The following is an 18,179-nucleotide window of genomic DNA, read 5'->3' on the forward strand; positions in this document are numbered from 1 at the left end:
AGAATGCATGTGAATGGGCGTCCTCATGCCATCTGTGAGCGATTGAGGCAGGATGGAGAGTCTGGAGCGCTTCCTGACTGCATTCCCCGTTGGTAGGGAGATGGATGGTGTTTCTGGCTGAGAGTAAGCCATGAGCAAAAGCCTTGGAAAAATGGGGGTGGGCAGTGATGCTATTGCACAGGCCTAAGAAGGGAGGGAGAAATGGATAGGGGAGGACTTGAAGACCAGGTGTGGTGGCGGACTCAAGAGTGGAGGTGGAAGAGAGCTTCGGATAGGTGAAGCCAAGCGTGGGTGAGGTTTTGCATGTCACAGCATCAAGTCTGGACTTGACCCCTACAAATCTTGCCCGGACACCATCCATCAGGGAGCTGACTCACAACTGGAGCCAGGGAAGCAAAGACTTCCTTTGAGAGATGAGCAAAGCTGGCCCAGAGAAAGGAAGGGAGTGGCTCAGGATCACTCAGGCAGCAAGTGTCAGGAGATGGAGATGGATCATTGTTCAGCCTCATCCCTCACAACCCTCCCTGTTTCTTATCCCCCACCCCCAGAGAGGTCTTAGGGCTGGTGGACATGGTCGCCCTGGAGAACGGCGAGCTGGGGCCCCTTCTGTCTGCTGGCACACTGCGGGGTTTGGAGGATGAATGTGTCACAGATGTGAAGGTATCTGGGACTTGGCATTGGCAATTTGGGAACGGCTGGGGAGAGAGGCACAGCAGGCTTGGGGTGGCTCCCTCTCCTCTCTTTCACTCTTTTCATCTCCCTTTTCCTTTGCAAACTTCTGAGTTCTGTCCAAAAGCTCTGCCTACTTGCCAAGACACAGAAGTGTAAGCCCATGTAGTCACTTTGAATCGCAAACCTGTGATCATCACGTCAGTTCCGACTCACAGTGACCCCTTGTGTTACAGAAGAGAACTGCTCCATAGGTTGTTCTTGGCTGGAATCTTTACAGAAGCAGATCGCCAGGCCTTTCTTCCACAGCACTGCTGGGTGGGTTTAAACATCAACCTTTAGTTGATCACAAACCCTTAGACCCTTGGCATAGCTGAGGCACAGAATCTGAGAATCTTGAGCTCATTGTTTTTGCAAAACCTGAGAACAGTCTCCGAACCATCGAATAAGGAAATCATAGACCCATTAGCCCACTAGCTATGAAATGGAGGAAGCCAAACTCTCATTGTTTAGGAAGCTGGAGTGTATGTTTATGAAGATGGAAAATTTGGCAATGATCTTTGGTGAGGGCTACACAACACCATTCGGGTAATTGATAATCATCAGATTGTACATGTGAAAAATGTTGAATTGTCAAATGTGTTATATTTACAACTATAAAAAAGATGGGAAAAGCCACTGAATTTTCAATTATGGTTATAGAGAGGAAGAGTTCTAGAATGGTGCTGTAGGATAGGCACTGGACCACAAGGTCGGTGGTTCAAATTTACCAGCTGCTTCTCAGAAACACTGTATAGGGTTGCTATGAGTTGGAAATGACTCGATGGCCCTTAACAACAGCAACTATATACATAACATATATGTATACATATGTTATTAAGTGCTGTTGAGTCAATTCTGTTGTCCCTGTAGATTTATGGTCTCAGAAACTCTATACAAGGTCTCTGTGAGTGGGAACCAACTCAGTGGCACTTCATAACAACTGACTGTATAGCACTTGGAGTCCTGGTGTGATGCTGTGTGGTAATGCACTAGACTGACTGCAAAGTCAGCGGTTCAAGCTCACCAGTCACTCCTCAGAAACCCTATACAGGGTCGCTATGGGTCAGAACTGACTCAATGGCATTAACAACAAAATGGCACTTAATAACAACATATATATATATTTGGTTTGGTTTGGTTTTTTACAAATATATACAAATTTGTTGTTGTTAAGTGCTGTTGAGTCGGTTTCAACCCATTGCACCCCTGTATAGGGATTCTGAGGAGCAGCTGGTGAGTTTGAACTGCTGACCTTGGGGTTATATATTATTTATATGGAGTGCTGGTGAGGTGCTGTAGGACAAGTACTCAACCAAAAAGTTGGTTTGAACCTCAGTGCTGGTGGTTCAGTCTCACCAGTTGCTGCTCAGAAACCCTCTACAGGATTGCTATAAGTCAGAACCGGCTTGACAGCATTTAACAAAAACATATATACATATATATTGGGAACTCCTGGTGTGGCTCTGTAGGGTAAGCACTCGACTGTGAACCACAAGGTCGGTGGTTCAAACCCACCAGCTGCTCCTTGGAAACCCTGTATTAGGGTCACTATAGGTCCTATCTGCTGGACAGCACTTAATAACAACAACAACAAATCTTAGTGTGTAACAAAATCATTGCCATTTCTTCAACATTTTCCATGCGCATTTCAGTGATGTTAATCATTTGCTATGTTACCTAGCTTCATTGTTTCCAAATTGTCTCACTGGTTGCCCCTTCCAGAAATTCAGTACCACTTAAACAATGACGCCCTTCTCCCCCCCCCTTCCTTCCTGTGTTGTTGTTGTTGTTGTTAAGTGCCATCAAGTTGGTTCTGCGTCATAGCAACCCTGTATAGGGTTTTCAAGGAGTGGCTGGTGGCTTTGTACCGCTACCTTATGGTTAGCAGTCTAGTGCTTATCCTACACTGCCACACTCCCATTACTGGTAACCACCAATATACTTTGCTCACTATACATTTACTTATTCTAGATATCTCTAGATAGCTCACGTGGGATCATACACTATGTATCCTTTTGTGCCTGACATTTCGCTCAGTGTTCTGTGTTCAAGGTTCATCCGTGTGGTAGCATGAATCAGAACTTCGTTTCTCTTTATGGCTGATAAATAGAATCCATTCTTTTTTTTAATAATAATAATAAATTTTTATTGTGCTTTCCGTGAGCGTTTACACAGCAAATTAGGTTTGCATTTGACAATTTTGACATAAACTATACAGTGACCTTAGTTACACTTTTCCACAATGTGTCAACACTCTCTTTCATAGCATTCTGGTTGCTCTGTACTATTTCCAGTACTCTAGTTTCCCTGCCCCCTCATCTTCTCATTTTTATTTAGAGTCTTTGTTGACCTTTTCATCTCATGTAGCTGACACTGTGTTGTAGTTGTTATTAAGTGCCTGTTGAGTCGGGTCAGACCCTTAGTGACCCTGTATAGGGTTTCTAAGGAGCAGCTAGTGAGCTTGAACCGCTGACCTTGGGGATCAACCCTACTTTGCAGTTCAGCACATTAACCCACAGTGCAACACCAGGGCTCCGGTGGAGCACTGTACTCAAGTAATAGCCTTCATTTTGCATGCCCATTTCTTATTTTGCTATAAGGTGACCTCAAAATGGTTTCATGTTAAGGTTTTAAATATCCATTCATTTCTTGATGGACATGGGTTAAGCATTTAGCTACTAACCAAAAAGTTGATGATTTGAACCCACCAGCCACTTCGTGGGAGAAGGGTGTGGCAGTCTGCTTCTGTAAATTGTTGCCGGGGAGTCATTTCCAACTCATAGCGACCCTAGATAAGGTTTCCTAGTAGCAGCTGGTGTGTTTGAACTGCCGACCTTGAGGTCCAAATTGAACTTGTGATCGAGTGCTTATCCTATAGCACCATACCAGGTATGAAGATTACAGCTATGAGTCAGAATTGACACAGTGGCACTTAACAACAACAACCATCTTTGTCCTGTAGGATGGTGATGAATCCACTCAGTTGACAGTAGTAGGTTTTCATATTTTATCGTGTGCACTGTATTTTTGTTTTAATTTTTTATTGTGAATTGAATGGGTTTGCAGACAAGATCATGGCTTTACATTCAACAAATTATATACTTTGTTTCATCTCAGTGATTACAATCCCCTCCCTGCAACAACAGTTATCTAACTTCCTCCCTGTGGCTTCCCTTTTAAATCTTACATTTCACAAATGAACAAAGCAAAAATATTAGGTATACACATAACAAAACAAAATATATATATATTCATCTCAATGTCCTAAGGGCATCTTCTGCAAACCAGCTTCCTGGTTGCAGGCACACAGCCTTACTCAGTCCATGGGCCTAGAGTTTGCAGCGGTGTGCACGGTATTTTGCATACATGCACTAGAATAGATATTTTTTGCAAACTGCAGGTTTCCCATGTGCATTAGTATCCTACGTGATTATATGCGTGAAGTGTGTACACACATTGTTTCCATAGATGTTTTATATGTGGGAATGCATCATATACCACATCTTGTTTACCCTTTCATCTGTTGATAGACATTTAAATTGTTTCTACCTCTTGGCTGTAAATCATAGACTTGGGTTTGGAAGGGGTAGGGGTGGTGTTTCTGGTGCAAACTGTCACCTCCATATCACCTTGACTAGCTCTTCCTGCTATGAGCTGTTGGTTATTACTACAGTGCTTGAGGCTAAGGGAGAGGGGATCAAGGGGGAGAGAATTCTCAGACCAGGGATCCCTGACTCTGCCCCACCCTCTAGGTTCAGACAAGGGCAGCCCTGCTCCGTGTGCTACAAGAGGATGAGGAGCAATGGGGGGCCAGCGAGGATCAGCCCAGCAGCCTGGCCCAGGATGTGTGTGAGGTATGGAGAGGGGGACAGCGGGACAGTGTGGGGTGGGAAGGTAAGCTCTCCTCCTCTGCTAATGCCTCCCCCTCCCCTGGACCATACAGCTGTTGGAAGAGCACACAGAGCGTGCACCCCGCATCAGTCAGGAGTTCGGGGAGCGGATGGCCCACTGCTGCCTTGCAGGGCTGGCAGAGTTCCTGCAGAGGTATGGGGAATGTGGGAAGAAGGTCTGGGGTCTCAGATCTCAGGAACCAGTCTCAGATCTGAGGATCCAACAGAGAGCAGAGAGATGAATCAAGCAGGGAAGAAGAGAGTGTAGTGGGGTGTGTGTGAGGGGGAAGAGGGGGCAAGCACCCTGCAAGGGGCCATACCCAGCTGCTCTCTCCATCTGGCATCCCTCCTCCTTCTACCTCAGCTTCCAGCAGCGCGTGGAGCGATTCCACGAGAACCCAGGAGTCCGCGAGCTGCCGCCTGACACTTACATCAGTAGGACTATCGCTCTGGTCAACTGTGGGCCTCCCCTTCGGTGAGAGTGAGCAGTGTGTGTGAGGGGGAGGGTCCGTCCCAAGGGACAGGTGAACTGGTCAGCCCTGAAGGACAGGTATCCAGACCCTGGTGGCCTGCATGTACAAGGGGTCTAAGAATTGTAGAATCTGCGAGTCTTAGAGAGAACCATGGTTCGGGCATTGGAGAGTTAGAAGGTCCTAGTGTGGCACCGAAGGAGTTCTGGTATGCTGTGGGTTAAGCATCAGACTGTCTGCCCTTTAGTGTTTCAGCGTCAACTCAACAGCTAGTGGGTTTAGTTTGGTTTGGCACTCCCTAAAATTTTGTACTATAAATTTTCACCCTTATATCTGTGAAATCAGAATCCTGGTGTGGTGCACTGGACCGCAAGGTCGGTTTGAACCAAAAGGTCAGTGATTCAAACTCACCAGCCGCTCCTCAGAAATTCGATATAGGGTCACCATGAGGCCTGACCGACTCTATGACACTTACCAACAACCAAGTCTGTGGAGATACAGACACGACAGCACTTAACAATATACCTGTGGACGGAGTGGGACTAAGTGTTGCACTGCTAACCACAGGGCAGGCAGTTCAAATCCACCAGCCAATCCAAGGAAGAAAAATGAGCTTGTCTGGTCCTTGTAAAGATTTGCAGTCTCAGAAACCCTAAAGAGCAGTTCTACTCTCCCAGGGTCTCTATGAGTCAGAATTGACTCGGAGGTGGTTATGTGTGCCACAAGCAACTTAAACTCATAAGGAGCTCTGGTAGCGTAGTGGTTACGAATCGGGCTGCGAACCGCAAGGTAAGCGGTTTGAAACTACCAGCCGTTCCATGGGAGAAAGATGAGGCTTTCTGCTCCCGTAAAGATTTACAGCCAAGGAAACCCTGTACAGGGTCACTATGAGTCGGAACTGACTCCACACACATAACAACAACAACAGGATAAGCACAAGAAGCTGTGGTAGTGTAGTGGTTACGAGTCAGGCTGTGAACCTCAAGGTCAGCAGTTCAAAACTACTAGCTGTTCCGCAAAAGAAAGATGAGGCTTTCTGCTCCCGACAAGATTATGAATCGAAACCGACTCCACAGCACGTAACCACAACACCTCCACCAAGATAAGAACTGGACCACAATGTCGGCCGTTCAAACTCACCAGCTATTCTTCAGAAATCCTATCTAGGGTCACTATGAGTCGACCTAACTCGATGGTATTTAATAACAGCAAAAACTAATCTAAAGGAATCCTTGTGTGGCACTGTAGGCTAAGCACTGAACTGCATAGTTTAAACTGCAAGGTCACAGGTTGAAACTCACCAGCCGCTTCTAGGAAACCCTATACAGGATCGCTATGAGTCAGAACCAACTTGTGGGCACTTAATAACAATAACACTAATCTAAAGGTTGGAAGTTCAAACCCACTTAGTTGTGGTGTGAAAGAAAGGGCTGGCAATCTACTTCTAAATATTGTTGTTGTGCCACTTGTTGTTGTTAAGTGCCGTGGAGTCCGTTCTGACCCATAGCGACCCTGCATAGGGTTTCTGAGGTTGTAAATCTTTACGGGAGCAGAAAGCCTCATCTTTCTCCTGCGGAACAGCTGGTAGTTTCGAACTGCTGACTCTGAGGTTCGCAGCCCGATTCGTAACCACTACGCTACCAGAGTTGGTTCCAACTCATAACGACCCTGTATAGGGTTTATGAGGAGCAGCTAGTGGATTTGAACTGCCGACCTTGTGGTTTGCAGTCCAGTGCTGATCCTACAGTGCCAAAGCCAAGAAAACTCTCTGGAGCCTACTTCTGCTCTGGAACATACAAGGGTCCCCATGAGTTGGAATCGACTGTGTGACAGTGGATCTGATTGTTTATTTTGGTTCTTAGAGTTAGAGTGACAGAGATCTAGGAGCAAGACTCTTAAAACTGACAATTTCAGGATTGTGTGTGTGTGTGTCCTTTTTAAAAACTGACTTTCATTTTGTTAATTGCATTAAAAAAATTGTGAATGTATTCACATGGTTCAAATTCAAGAAGTATCATTTCACAGATTGAGAAGTCTCCTTACCACCCAGGTTTCTTATTCCTGGGATGACCCAAATGACTGGTTTCTCCAGTGTACTTTGCGGGGACAAGTGTGCAAGTGTGTACTTTCTGTGAATATGTGTAAATATGTATGTGTATATATATATATATATATATTGTTATGTGCCGTGGAGTCGGTTCCAACTCATAGAGACCCTGTACAGTGTTTCCGAGGCTATAAATCTTTACAGGAGCAGAAAGACTCATCTTTCTCCCGCGGAACAGCTGGTCGTTTCAAACTGCTGACCTTGCGGCTCACAGCCTGATTTGTAACCACTATGCTACCAGAGCTCTCTCTTTATATATATACATTTCTTTTTTAATATTTCTGTGATTATGTTCTGGCTCGTAGCGACCCTATATAAGGGTTCTGAAGTTAGAAATCATTGTGGGAGCAGATAACCTCATCTTACTCCTGAGGAGCAACTGGTAGATTTGAACTGCTGACCTTGCAGTTAGCAGCCCAACACATAACCCACTATGACACCAGGGCTCCTTAAATGTGTATATGCGCAGTCAGAGTTGATTTGACCACAGTGGGATATTTAATTATAGTGGGAGCCCTGGTGGCTCAGTGCTTAAAGTACTGAGCTGCTAACCGAAAAGTCCAAAGTTGGAACGTACCAGGAACCGGAGAAAGATGCATGACAATGTGCTTCTGCAAAGATCACAGCGTTGGAAACCCCATGGGGCAGTTAGTCTCTTCTGTTCTAAGGCATCTATAGCGTCGCTATGACAGCACTAGGTCCGGCTGCATTTTTATGTATAAATATTTTATGTATAAATACATTGTGGTTTTCAGGTGTGGAGGAGTCAAACTCAGAAGTACCCTATGAACAACAAAAGGAAGCAGTCTGATCCTCACAACTGGTTTTATGCTTGAGTCCCTTGCTACTGCTACATATACACACATGGTGGTGGTGGTTATGGGCCGTGGAGTCGGTTCCGACTCATAGTGACCTTATACAGGGTTTCTGAGACTGTAAATCTTTACTGGAGCAGAAAGCCTCATCTTTCTCCCGCGGAACGGCTGGTAGTTTCGAACTGCTGACCTTGTGGTTTGCAGTCCGATTCATAACCACTATGCTACATAAATGCACTTAAATACAAGTACACAGATATACATTACATATACAATGTGTATTGCATATGGAAGATGCCATCAAATCATATCCAATTCATAGCAACCCAGATGGAGCAGAACTGCCCTATAGGATATAGGCTGGAACCTTTGGTAGAAGTTCTGGTTGCACAGTGGTTAAGCGCTCAGCTGCTAACCAAAAGGTCTGAAGTTCAAGCCCGAAAGCCACACCAAGGGAGAAAGAAGTGGCCATCGGCTTCTGTAAAGATTACAGCCTCAAAACCCCCCAGGACAGTTTTACCAACTCCCCAACATTCAACAAGAACAATATGGGGCTTGCTATGAATCAGAATGAACTCAAAGACAGTGGGTCTGGGTTTTGGAGTCTTTGTGGGAGCAGATCGCCAGGTTTTTCTCCCACAGAGCCACTGGTGGGTCCCAACCACCCACTTCTTGGTTAACAACCGTGTGCTTTAACCACTGTGTCATTGTTGTTGTTGTTAAATGCCTTTAAGTCAATTCCAACTCATATCAACTCTGTATAGGGTTTCTGAAGAGTGGCTGGTGCGTTTGAACCACCTATGTTTTCAGTTAGTAGTTTACTGCTTGTCCTACACCACCACAACAGAACTCCATAACTGTGCCATTATTTTTAAGTGCCATCGAGCTGCTTCCTAGTCATTGCAATCCTATGTAGGATTTCCAAGGATTTATATCTTTGCCTGAGCTAGAAATTCTCATCTTTTTCCCGCAGAACTGTATCATTGTTTCATAGTTATTGTTGTTACATGCCCTGGAGTCAGTAACGACCCATAGCGACCCTGTATAGGGTTACCGAGGACCAGCTGGTGAACTTGAACTGCCAACCTTGCAGTTCAAACGGCTTTGCAGTCTGGCGCATTAACCCACAGCACCACACCAGGCCTGGATCATTAGACCTTTTTATATTACATTGTTGTTAACTGCCATTGAATCAGTTCTGACTCACAGTATAGGGTTTCCAAGAAGCAGCTGGTGGGTTTGAGCCACAGACCTTATGGTTTATAGTCAAGTGCTTATCCTACAGCGCCACACCAGGAGTCCAAGCATATATACATACAAGCAAATATATGCAGCAGCTTCAAAAAATTTGTGGAAAAATTACAATATCTTTTCATTCCATTTTTTTCCATGAACTTTTTTGCATGTATATATTTCCTTTTTCTTCTTCTCCTCCTTCTTTTAAATACAAATGGTAGAACACTGTATACTCTTTTGCCCTTCCTCCATTTAACAGCTTGGGGGTCTTTTCATATTTGTGAATGTAGAGTTGTTGTTGTTGTTGTTAGGTGCCCTTGAGACAGTACCAATTTATAGATTCATAGCATTCTGTTTCGTTCAACAGAACAAAACACTGCCCAGTCCTGGGCCAACCTCACAACCTTTGCTACACCTGAGTCCCTCTCTCTGGAGGGGGGTGGGGTCTTCCTCTTTTTCTCTGACCCTCCACTTTACCAAACATGATATCCTTCTCCAGTGACTGGTCCCTCCTGATAATGTGTCCGAAATATAAGCGATGAAGTTTGGCCATACTGGCTTCCAAGGAGTACTATGGTTATACTTCTCCCAACACAGATTTATTTGTTCTTTTGGCAGCCCATGGCACTTTCAATATTCTCCTCCACCATAACTCAAAGGCGTCAATTCTTCTATGGTCTTCCTTATTCACTGTCCAGTTTTCGCATGCATATGAGGTTATTGAAAATATCATGGCTTGGGTCAGGCACACCTTAGTCCTCAAGCTGACATCTTGGCTCTTCAACACTTTAAAGAGGTCTTGTAAAGCAAATTTGCCTAATGTAATACATTGTTTGATTTCTTGGCTGCTGCTTCCATGAGTGTTGATGGTTGATCCGAGCAAAATGAAGCTTTTAACGACCTCAGTCTCTTCATTTATATGAAGACTTGAAGTTTCTAAATTCCTTTGTAGTAACAGAACCCTATTTCACTGTTTAGATGTACTATCCTTGTTTGATGCGGTGTCTGTTGGATGGGTATTTGACTCCTCTTTTTTGTAGAGAAAAACCTCCGCACACATATTCTTCCGCCAGGAGGGTAGGGGTCTGAGAGCCACACTCCCAGAGGGCACCTGCTGGGTCAAGTACTCCTTTGTCTCTTAGAAAGGAACCAAGAGAAACTAGTACTCAGAGAGACCTCTTCCCCACCACCAACATTCCCTAAACCCCTAGACCTTCCTCAGCTCTCCCTGATATTCCCTAGCCTATAGGCCTTCCTCAGGCCCCCTGACGTCCCCAGCCCTGCCATCACAGGGACTAAGGAAAAACAGCCAATTGGGTTAGGATATTGGAGTTCCTGGCCTTTTGACTCCATTGATCCCACAGGGCTCTGGCTGAGCGGCTGGCCCGAGTGGGGCCCCCTGAAAGTGAACCAGCCCGGGAAGCAGCGGCCAGCGCTCTGGATCGTGTGACCCGGCTCTGCCACCGAGTCCTGGCCGACTTGCTGTTCCAGGAACTGCAGGTAAGAAGATGGTGTGGGCACCTCTTCCCCCAAGTTTCCTCCAGCCCATGACTCAGTGTTTTGGAAGCAGGAGGGAGGAGGGGCATAGTCCTGTTTGTGCATTTTGTGGGGGTGTGGGGGAGGGTACAGGAAGGAAGAAGTGTGGGGAGGGGTGGGTGAGGAAAGGGTAGAGATATCCCAGCAGGAGGGGGCCTGGAGATTGGGTGAAGTCACTCCTCTGGGGTCCCCTAAATCTTGGCCCAGGCTGCCCCAGGACCTCAAGCCCCATCCTCCCATGGCAGGGGCTAGGTCCAGAGTGGGCCAGAGTCTGTGTAGAGGGTCATCTTAGTTCAAGGAAGAAACCTGAGACATGTATTTGCCCTTGATTGTCACATGTGCTCAATCCAAGTGGTACATCAGGCTTCCAGCCCAAAGTGGATAAAAACCAGAGTCCTCCTGTGCACTCCCCCCGCCCCCCAGTCCCAGCACCATCTGCCCCTTCCCTCTGACTGACTCTCCACTCTTCCTTTCCTTGCTCCCCTCTAGCCCACTGGCTTCTTGAACACTGGCAGGCACATTCCTGCCCCAGGGCCTTTGCACTGGCTATATCCTCTGCCCACACCACTCTTGCTCTTCTTCCAGAAATGTACAGGGCTTCCTCTCTCACTGCCTTCAAGTTATTACTCCAGTGTAACCTTCTCAGTGACAATTTTCCTGACTTCTTTATTTACAATAGAAGCCCCCGCCCCCCTCCAAGCCTCCCTTGTCACTTCCTGTCACAGAAGTTTGCTTCTAAAGCCCTCACTGCCTCCTGACACGCTATCTTTTACTTATTTATGTTTGCTATTATCTGTCATTCCTATTGGAATGTTAGCTCCTCAAGGTGCAGGGAGTTTTGGAATGTTTTTCAAATAAGTTTTTTATTCTGGAAAATTCCAAACATACACAAAAGTAAGAGTCATGACAGAATGACCCTTGGTGAATCTGTCATCCAAGTTTAACAAGTCTCAACTCCTCAACCTTGTTTCAGCTTTTTCCTCTTCCATCCCACCCACTGGGTTATCTTAAAGCAGATCTTCAACATCCTCTATTTTATCCATCAACATCTTAGCCTAGATAGCTCCAAAAGATTAACAACAACAATAAAAACAAATCAAAACTCATTGCTTTTGAGTCCATTCTGATTCATGTGTCACAGGGTACAAAAACGGCTCCATAAAAGCTCTGATCTTTAAGGAAGTAGATTGCCAAGCTTTTCTTCCACATCACCTCTGGTTAGGCTTGAACCTCTAGCCATTTGGTTAGTAGTTGATTTAAAACTGTGTAGCGTAGTGGTTACAAATCGGGCTGCTAACCTCAAAGTCAGCAGTTCGAAACTACCAACGAACGGTTCCACAGGAGAAAGATGAGGCTTTCTGCTCCCGTAAAGATTTACAGCTTCAGAATCTCTGTACAGGGTTGCTGTGAGTTGGAACTGACTCCACGGCACATAACAACAACAACAAGCCACCCAGGCATTTCTTTTTGAAACAAACCACAATGCCACTTTCAGACCTAACACAAGGAACAGTAATTATTTAATGTCATCAGATTCCAAGTTAGTGTTCAGAGTCCCCTGCCTCACGACTGAACACACAAGGTTTGGTTTGTTTGGTTCTCCAATGTGTCCCCAACACATAACACGCACAGAGGGGTTTTGAGAGTGTTTGTTGAATGACTGATGAAGGAATCCCCTGGATGGCAAAAAATGGTTTGCTCTCAGCTGCTAACCAAAAAGTTGGCATCTTGAATCCATCCACATGTACATCAGAAGAAAGGTCTGGCACTCTCCTTCTGAAAAACATCAGTCATTGTAAACCCTACGGAGCACAGTTATACTCTGACACACATGGGGTCGCCATGAGTTGGAGTCGACTTGATGGGGTGCTGGAAAGGGGGAGTGGCCTTGGTTTCAAGCCCACTTGGTTTCAAAGGGGATAACACTGGACAAAACTGCTTCTTCTCTCAGGTTCTCTGTGTTCATCTGGTAATGGGCATGAGAATTCCAGACTTCTCAGGCAGTTGTGAGAGAGTGATGGGATTTGGGAGGTAAAGTGCTTAGTTCAGTTACTAGTCTCCAGAGATCAGCCATTGCTGTACTCACAGATGTACTGTCTCTTCCAACCACCAAGTGCCTTGACAGCGCAGCTACTGAAGCATTCCCCTGCTAACCAACTGGGAAAGGTTAGCAGTGTGACACCAGGCCCTCTCTGCTGGAGAACGATGTGGCAGTCTGCTTCTATAAAGATCACTGCCATCAAGTCGATCCTTGTTGAAATACAGGGACACCATAGGGTTTCCAAGGCTGTAAATCTTTATTGGCGCAGGCTGCCTCATCTCTCTTCTATGGAGCAGTTGTGGGTTTAAAACCACCAACCTTTCAACGATCAGTTAAGCACTTAACCCTTGGTACCACCAGGGCAGGTCTACTCTGTTCTATGAGGTCTCTGAGTCAGGACAGTTTTGGATTGGTTTATTGTATGTTTTAGAGCCTTGGGTGATGCCGATGATTTGGGCTCAATCTGGTAGTGTATAGTGGTTACGAGTTGGGCTGCTAGCCTCAAGGTCAGCAGTTCAAAACTACCAGCAGTTCTGTGGAAGAAAGATGAGGTGTTCTGCTCCCATAAAGATTAAAGCCTCAGAAACCCTGTGTAGGGTCACTATGAGTCGGAACCGACTCCACGGTACCTAACAACAATTCACCTAAAGGTTGGTAGTTCAAATCCACCCAGGGGTGCTACAAAAGAAAGATCTAGCAGTTTGCATCTATAAAGATTACCCCCAAGACAGCCCTATGGAGCACGTCTACTCTTTAGCACATGGAATCAGATTCGACTCGATGGCTATGGGGTCTGTATATGTTTTGAGAGAGAGACAGAGGCAGATAGAAATACAGAGAGGCAATGTCAGTTGGAGAGAAAGAGAAGGAAAGAGACTGAAGGAGACCGATGGAACAGAGAGATAGCTAAAGGGAGAGATACCAGCAAAAGATAATCAAACACAGAAGTGGAATCCCTGAGTAGTGCAAATGGTTATGCACTTGACTACTGGCTGAAAGGTTGATGGGTTTGAATGACACACCCAGAGGTGCCTAGGAAGAGAAGCCTGGCGATCTGCTTCAGAAAGGTCATACCTTGAAAGTCCTGGGGAGCACAGTTCTGCTCTGCACACATGGGGTCTCCGCTAATCAGGATCGACTCAATGATAACAATATAAATGAGCATATACGAATAGGGCTTTAAAAATTTCCCAGGAAAATTCCAGGAATAAAATTTTTTTTTTTTAATCCTGGAATTTTTTGGAAAGGAAATTTTTTGGAAAAAAAAATTCATTTTTTTAAATTAACTTTTTTTGTGCAAATTGAGTGAAGGCTTACATAGAGCAGATAATCAGTTTTACATTAAACAAGTCATATACTGTGTTTCATTATAATGATTGCAATCCCTTCCATGTATCATCTCATTATCTTTTTAATTTCATTTTTCCATGAATTTTTGAAGCCCTCACAGATATGTGTGCGCATATAGAGTCCCGGTGTGGCATTATGGGATAAAGCACTGGACCCAAAAGGTTGGTTTGAACAAGATAGCAGTTCAAATTCACCGGCTGCTCCTTGGAAACCTATACAGGGTCACTATGAGTTGGAACCGACTTGACCCACTTAATAACAACAACAACATGTATTTATGTGTGTGTGTGTGTGTGTATTAAACCTGTTGCTATCAAATCTGTTCAGACTGCCCCAAAGGATCAACACTGGACTGTGAACCACAAGGTCAGAAGTACAAACCCACCAGCTGCTCCTTGGAAATCGGATACAGGGTCACTATGAGTCGAAACCAACTCAACACACTTAAAAACAACAACAGTCTTTACAGATGCAAACTACCATATCTTTCTCCCCTGGAGTGGGGGAAATTTTCATTATCTTTCAGTTCCATTTCCCCACAAACTTCTTAAACCCTCTCTCTATAAATACAGTGTTGTGGTTAAGCACCATTGACTCAGTTCGGACTCACAGAGACCCTGTATAGAGTTTCCAAGGAGTGGGCAGTGGGTTTGAATAGCAGACCTTGAGGTAAGTAGTCCAGTGCTTATCCTATAGCACCATACCAGGACTCTCCATATACATGTTACTATTGTTGTTAAGTGCTGTCAAGTCGGTTTCCACTCAAAGGGACCTTATATAGGGTTTCCAAGGAGTGGGTGGTGGGTTTGAACTGCCAACCTTGCAGTTGACAGTCCAGTGTTTATCCTACATTGCCATACCAGGATACATGTGGTCGTGGTTGTGTACCCTGGAGTTGGTTCTGACTCATAGCTACCCTGTATAGGGTTGCTGAATCTATACATCTTTATGGGAGCAGAAAGACTCATCTTTCTCCCGCAGAACCGCTGGTAGTTTCAAACTGCTGATCTTGAGGTTAGCAGCCCAACTCGTAACCACTAAGCAACCAGAACTCCTTAGGATACATATATATCCTCAAAATTCTAAGAGGCAGAGAGCTAGTGTATTTAAGTGTGTAACTGTAGGGAGTGACTAAAGAAGTTGAGAGGACAATGCCTGCCTGCCTGCCTGTCTGCCTGCCTGCCTGCCTGCCTGCCTGCCTGTCTGCCTGCCTGCCTGCCTGCCTGCCTGCCTGCCTGCTTGCTTGCCGCATGCCTAGGAGCGCTGGAAGAATCCATGGGACCCTGGCTTTATGTGGGTTCCTGCATGCCCTGCTTTCCCACAAAGCTCACAGGCCCTAGTCTTAGAGGCTCAGAAGACTGGGCAACTGCTGGGATGAGAGAGGGCCTGAGTGGGATGGGGACCTGCTTCAGACCTCTGTGGACACCCAGTTTGCCGGTATCTGCAGTCACCTCAGACTCTGCTCATCTGTCTGTTGCACCCCTTCCTCCCAACCTCTGTCTCAGGGGAAGACTCATTACCCACGCTGACTCCCTCCCTCCTCAACCTCCACTCACTAACCGGTTACAACCCGTTTCAGTGGAGTTGACGCCAACTTATGGGGCCCTCTTTAGTGTCAGAGTAGAAAGACTGTGCTCTATAGGTTTTTCCCCAATGGCTGATGATCAGGTCTTTCTTCTGAGATGCCTCTGAGTGGACTCAACTTTCAATCTTGGTTAGAAGAGTGTACTGACCGCCCCACCCAGAGACCTATGATCACTCCATCCTATAACTTCTGATGAGTGGATTCTCCTTTCCAAACCCCACCCACCAGGTGCCTTTTCCCTGATTCAGCCTTAGTCTCACCTCCTTCCTCTCCCCATCTCTGTAAATCCGGCCCTTTCTCTCCCCTACTCAGAACTGCACCAGAGGTGGCCAAAGTGGTTTGCGTTGGACTATTAACTGAACAACTCTGGTGCCTCACTGAAGCCCCCTCATCTTTGTGGTGGGCTCTGTCCCACTCATCAGCCTCCTTCCCACTCCCCATCACAGCCTCCAATGAGCCACTACACGCCACCTGACAGGCATGTGACTTGGACGATCGTCCCAGGGCCTCTTCGAAGCTCCCTCCCCATGTTAGTTTAGTATTGGTCCCCTGTTGTTGCCTTTTGGAATTTTTAATTAATCATTTTGAAGAAGCCCCATTTTTCATTTAGCACTGTTATGTTGTTGTTTAGTGCTGTGGAGTGGGTCCCAACACGTAGCAACCCTGTAGTAGGTTTCTGAGGCTGTAAATCTTTGCTGGAGCAGAAAGTCTCATCTTTGTCCCATAAAGTGGCTGGTGGACTCAAACCGCTGACCTTGTGATTCTCAGATCAGCACTTATCTACAAAGCCATAACACTCCTTCACTTTGCACTGAGCCCCACAAATTAGGCGGCTTTGCCAGCCAGCAACCCTGGCTCTTCTTCCATCTTCTGAGAGACTGTCCTGCACACCTGCAGTTCCATTCCCTTGCCCACCCCTTACATCCCCCAGGTCTCAACTCAGCCAGCCCCTCCTCCAGGAAACCCTCCTTGACTCTTCAGGCAATCCAGGCTCCCTCTTGGGCACCCCCAGCCTCCTGGAGTTTACCTACCCCAGCCCTGCCCACTCTTGGTCCTCACTACGTGGAGACAGGTCTGTCTCCCCTCGGACCTGGAGCCCCCGCAAGGAGCAGGAATGGGAAAGCGCAGATTGCGCAAGTAGCAGAGCTTTGGAAATCTGTGTTGAAAAAGTGAAGAGTGGAAGAGAGAGATCTGCCCCTCTGTTCCCGCAGCCCCACTTCAACAAGCTGATGCGGCGAAAGTGGCTGAGCAGCACCGAGGCCCTGGACGGCATCGTGGGCACGTTGGGCGCCCAGGCATTGGCACTGCGCAGAATGCAAGATGAGCCCTATCAGGTGCGCTTGCTTCGGGAAGGGGGCTTCGCCGCCAAACAGACAGTGACCGACTGTTCCGTGTGGGAGGTGGACCCTGCGGGATTCTGCGGGAACCGGGACGTGAGGCGGGGAGGAAGATGCGGACAGGGTCGGGACCTCTGAGAGGTGGGGCTCCGGAGAATGATGTCCTTAGGACGGTTACAACCGGACAGAGGCGGACATCATCTAGTAGGTCAGGGGTCGCAGTGAGGAGCGGGAGGGAGATGGCGAAGGGGACAGGTCACTGTAGCTCACCCTGCCCGTCTGTCTTCCCTCCCCCAGACGCTGGTGGCCGAGTTGCACCGGCGGGCGCTGGTCGAGTACGTGCGGCCCCTGCTCCGCGGACGTCTGCGCTGCCGCTCGGCTCGGACCCGCAGCCGTGTGGCCGGGAGGCTACGAGAGGACGCCGCGCAGCTGCAGAGACTGTTCCGGCGGCTGGTCAGTGCGGGGGTGGGGGGGGGCGGTAGTGTGTCGGGGCAGGGCTCCCAGGTACCAAGCAAACTGGCCTCCAGATGCTTCAAATAAGACCCCCGCCCAGCTTCCAATCTCCAAGAATGACAATATCCACCTTGTAACCCTTGCAGGCGCGGTTCCTTTGCAGTAATCTTAAGGTTTTCCTGTGTGCGTCTGGGTGCCTCAGTTTTCTCAGCTGTAAAATGAAAATAATTATAATCCCAGTCCATTGTTACAACCCCCCAGGGTGGCCAAAGTGGTTTGCGTTGGACTATTAACTGAACAGCGTCAGCGAAAAAGAGGAAGACCCCTCCCCCAAAGACATAGCTTGGTACAGTGGCAGCAACAATGGGCTCCAACGTAACAGTTGTGAGGACGGCACAGGACGGGGCAGTGTTTCAGTCTGTTGTGCATGGGGCCCCTATGAGAGTCTTAGCCAACTGAATGGCAGCTAACCAATAAACAGCAACATTAAAGAATTGGCAAAGAACAAAGCACCAGGAATTGATGGAATAAAAATTGAAATCTTTCAAGAAAGTGAGGCGGCACAAGAGGCACTCACTCATCTCTGCCAAGAAATTTGGAAGACAACTATCTGGCCGACTGATTGGAAGAGATCCATATTTGTGTCCA

At 46.8% G+C, this 18,179-nt stretch overlaps 1 protein-coding gene across 1 annotated transcript in view; it reads left to right on the plus strand.

Annotated features, from left to right (window-relative positions):
• Positions 1 to 549: 549 nt before the first annotated feature.
• EXOC3L2 (exocyst complex component 3-like 2) overlaps positions 550 to 18,179 on the plus strand; it is a 24,051-nt gene continuing 6,421 nt past the window's right edge. The window contains exons 1-7 of the mRNA XM_006871476.1: positions 550 to 660; positions 4,464 to 4,565; positions 4,655 to 4,755; positions 4,966 to 5,076; positions 10,594 to 10,729; positions 16,953 to 17,075; positions 17,376 to 17,531. Of these exons, the coding sequence (XP_006871538.1) occupies positions 571 to 660; positions 4,464 to 4,565; positions 4,655 to 4,755; positions 4,966 to 5,076; positions 10,594 to 10,729; positions 16,953 to 17,075; positions 17,376 to 17,531 (819 nt within the window). The 5' untranslated portion in view covers positions 550 to 570. The remainder of the gene's footprint in view (positions 661 to 4,463; positions 4,566 to 4,654; positions 4,756 to 4,965; positions 5,077 to 10,593; positions 10,730 to 16,952; positions 17,076 to 17,375; positions 17,532 to 18,179) is intronic.

Source organism: Chrysochloris asiatica, unplaced genomic scaffold, assembly GCF_000296735.1.
Source record: "Chrysochloris asiatica unplaced genomic scaffold, ChrAsi1.0 scaffold00168, whole genome shotgun sequence".
Lineage (NCBI taxonomy): Eukaryota > Metazoa > Chordata > Mammalia > Afrosoricida > Chrysochloridae > Chrysochloris > Chrysochloris asiatica.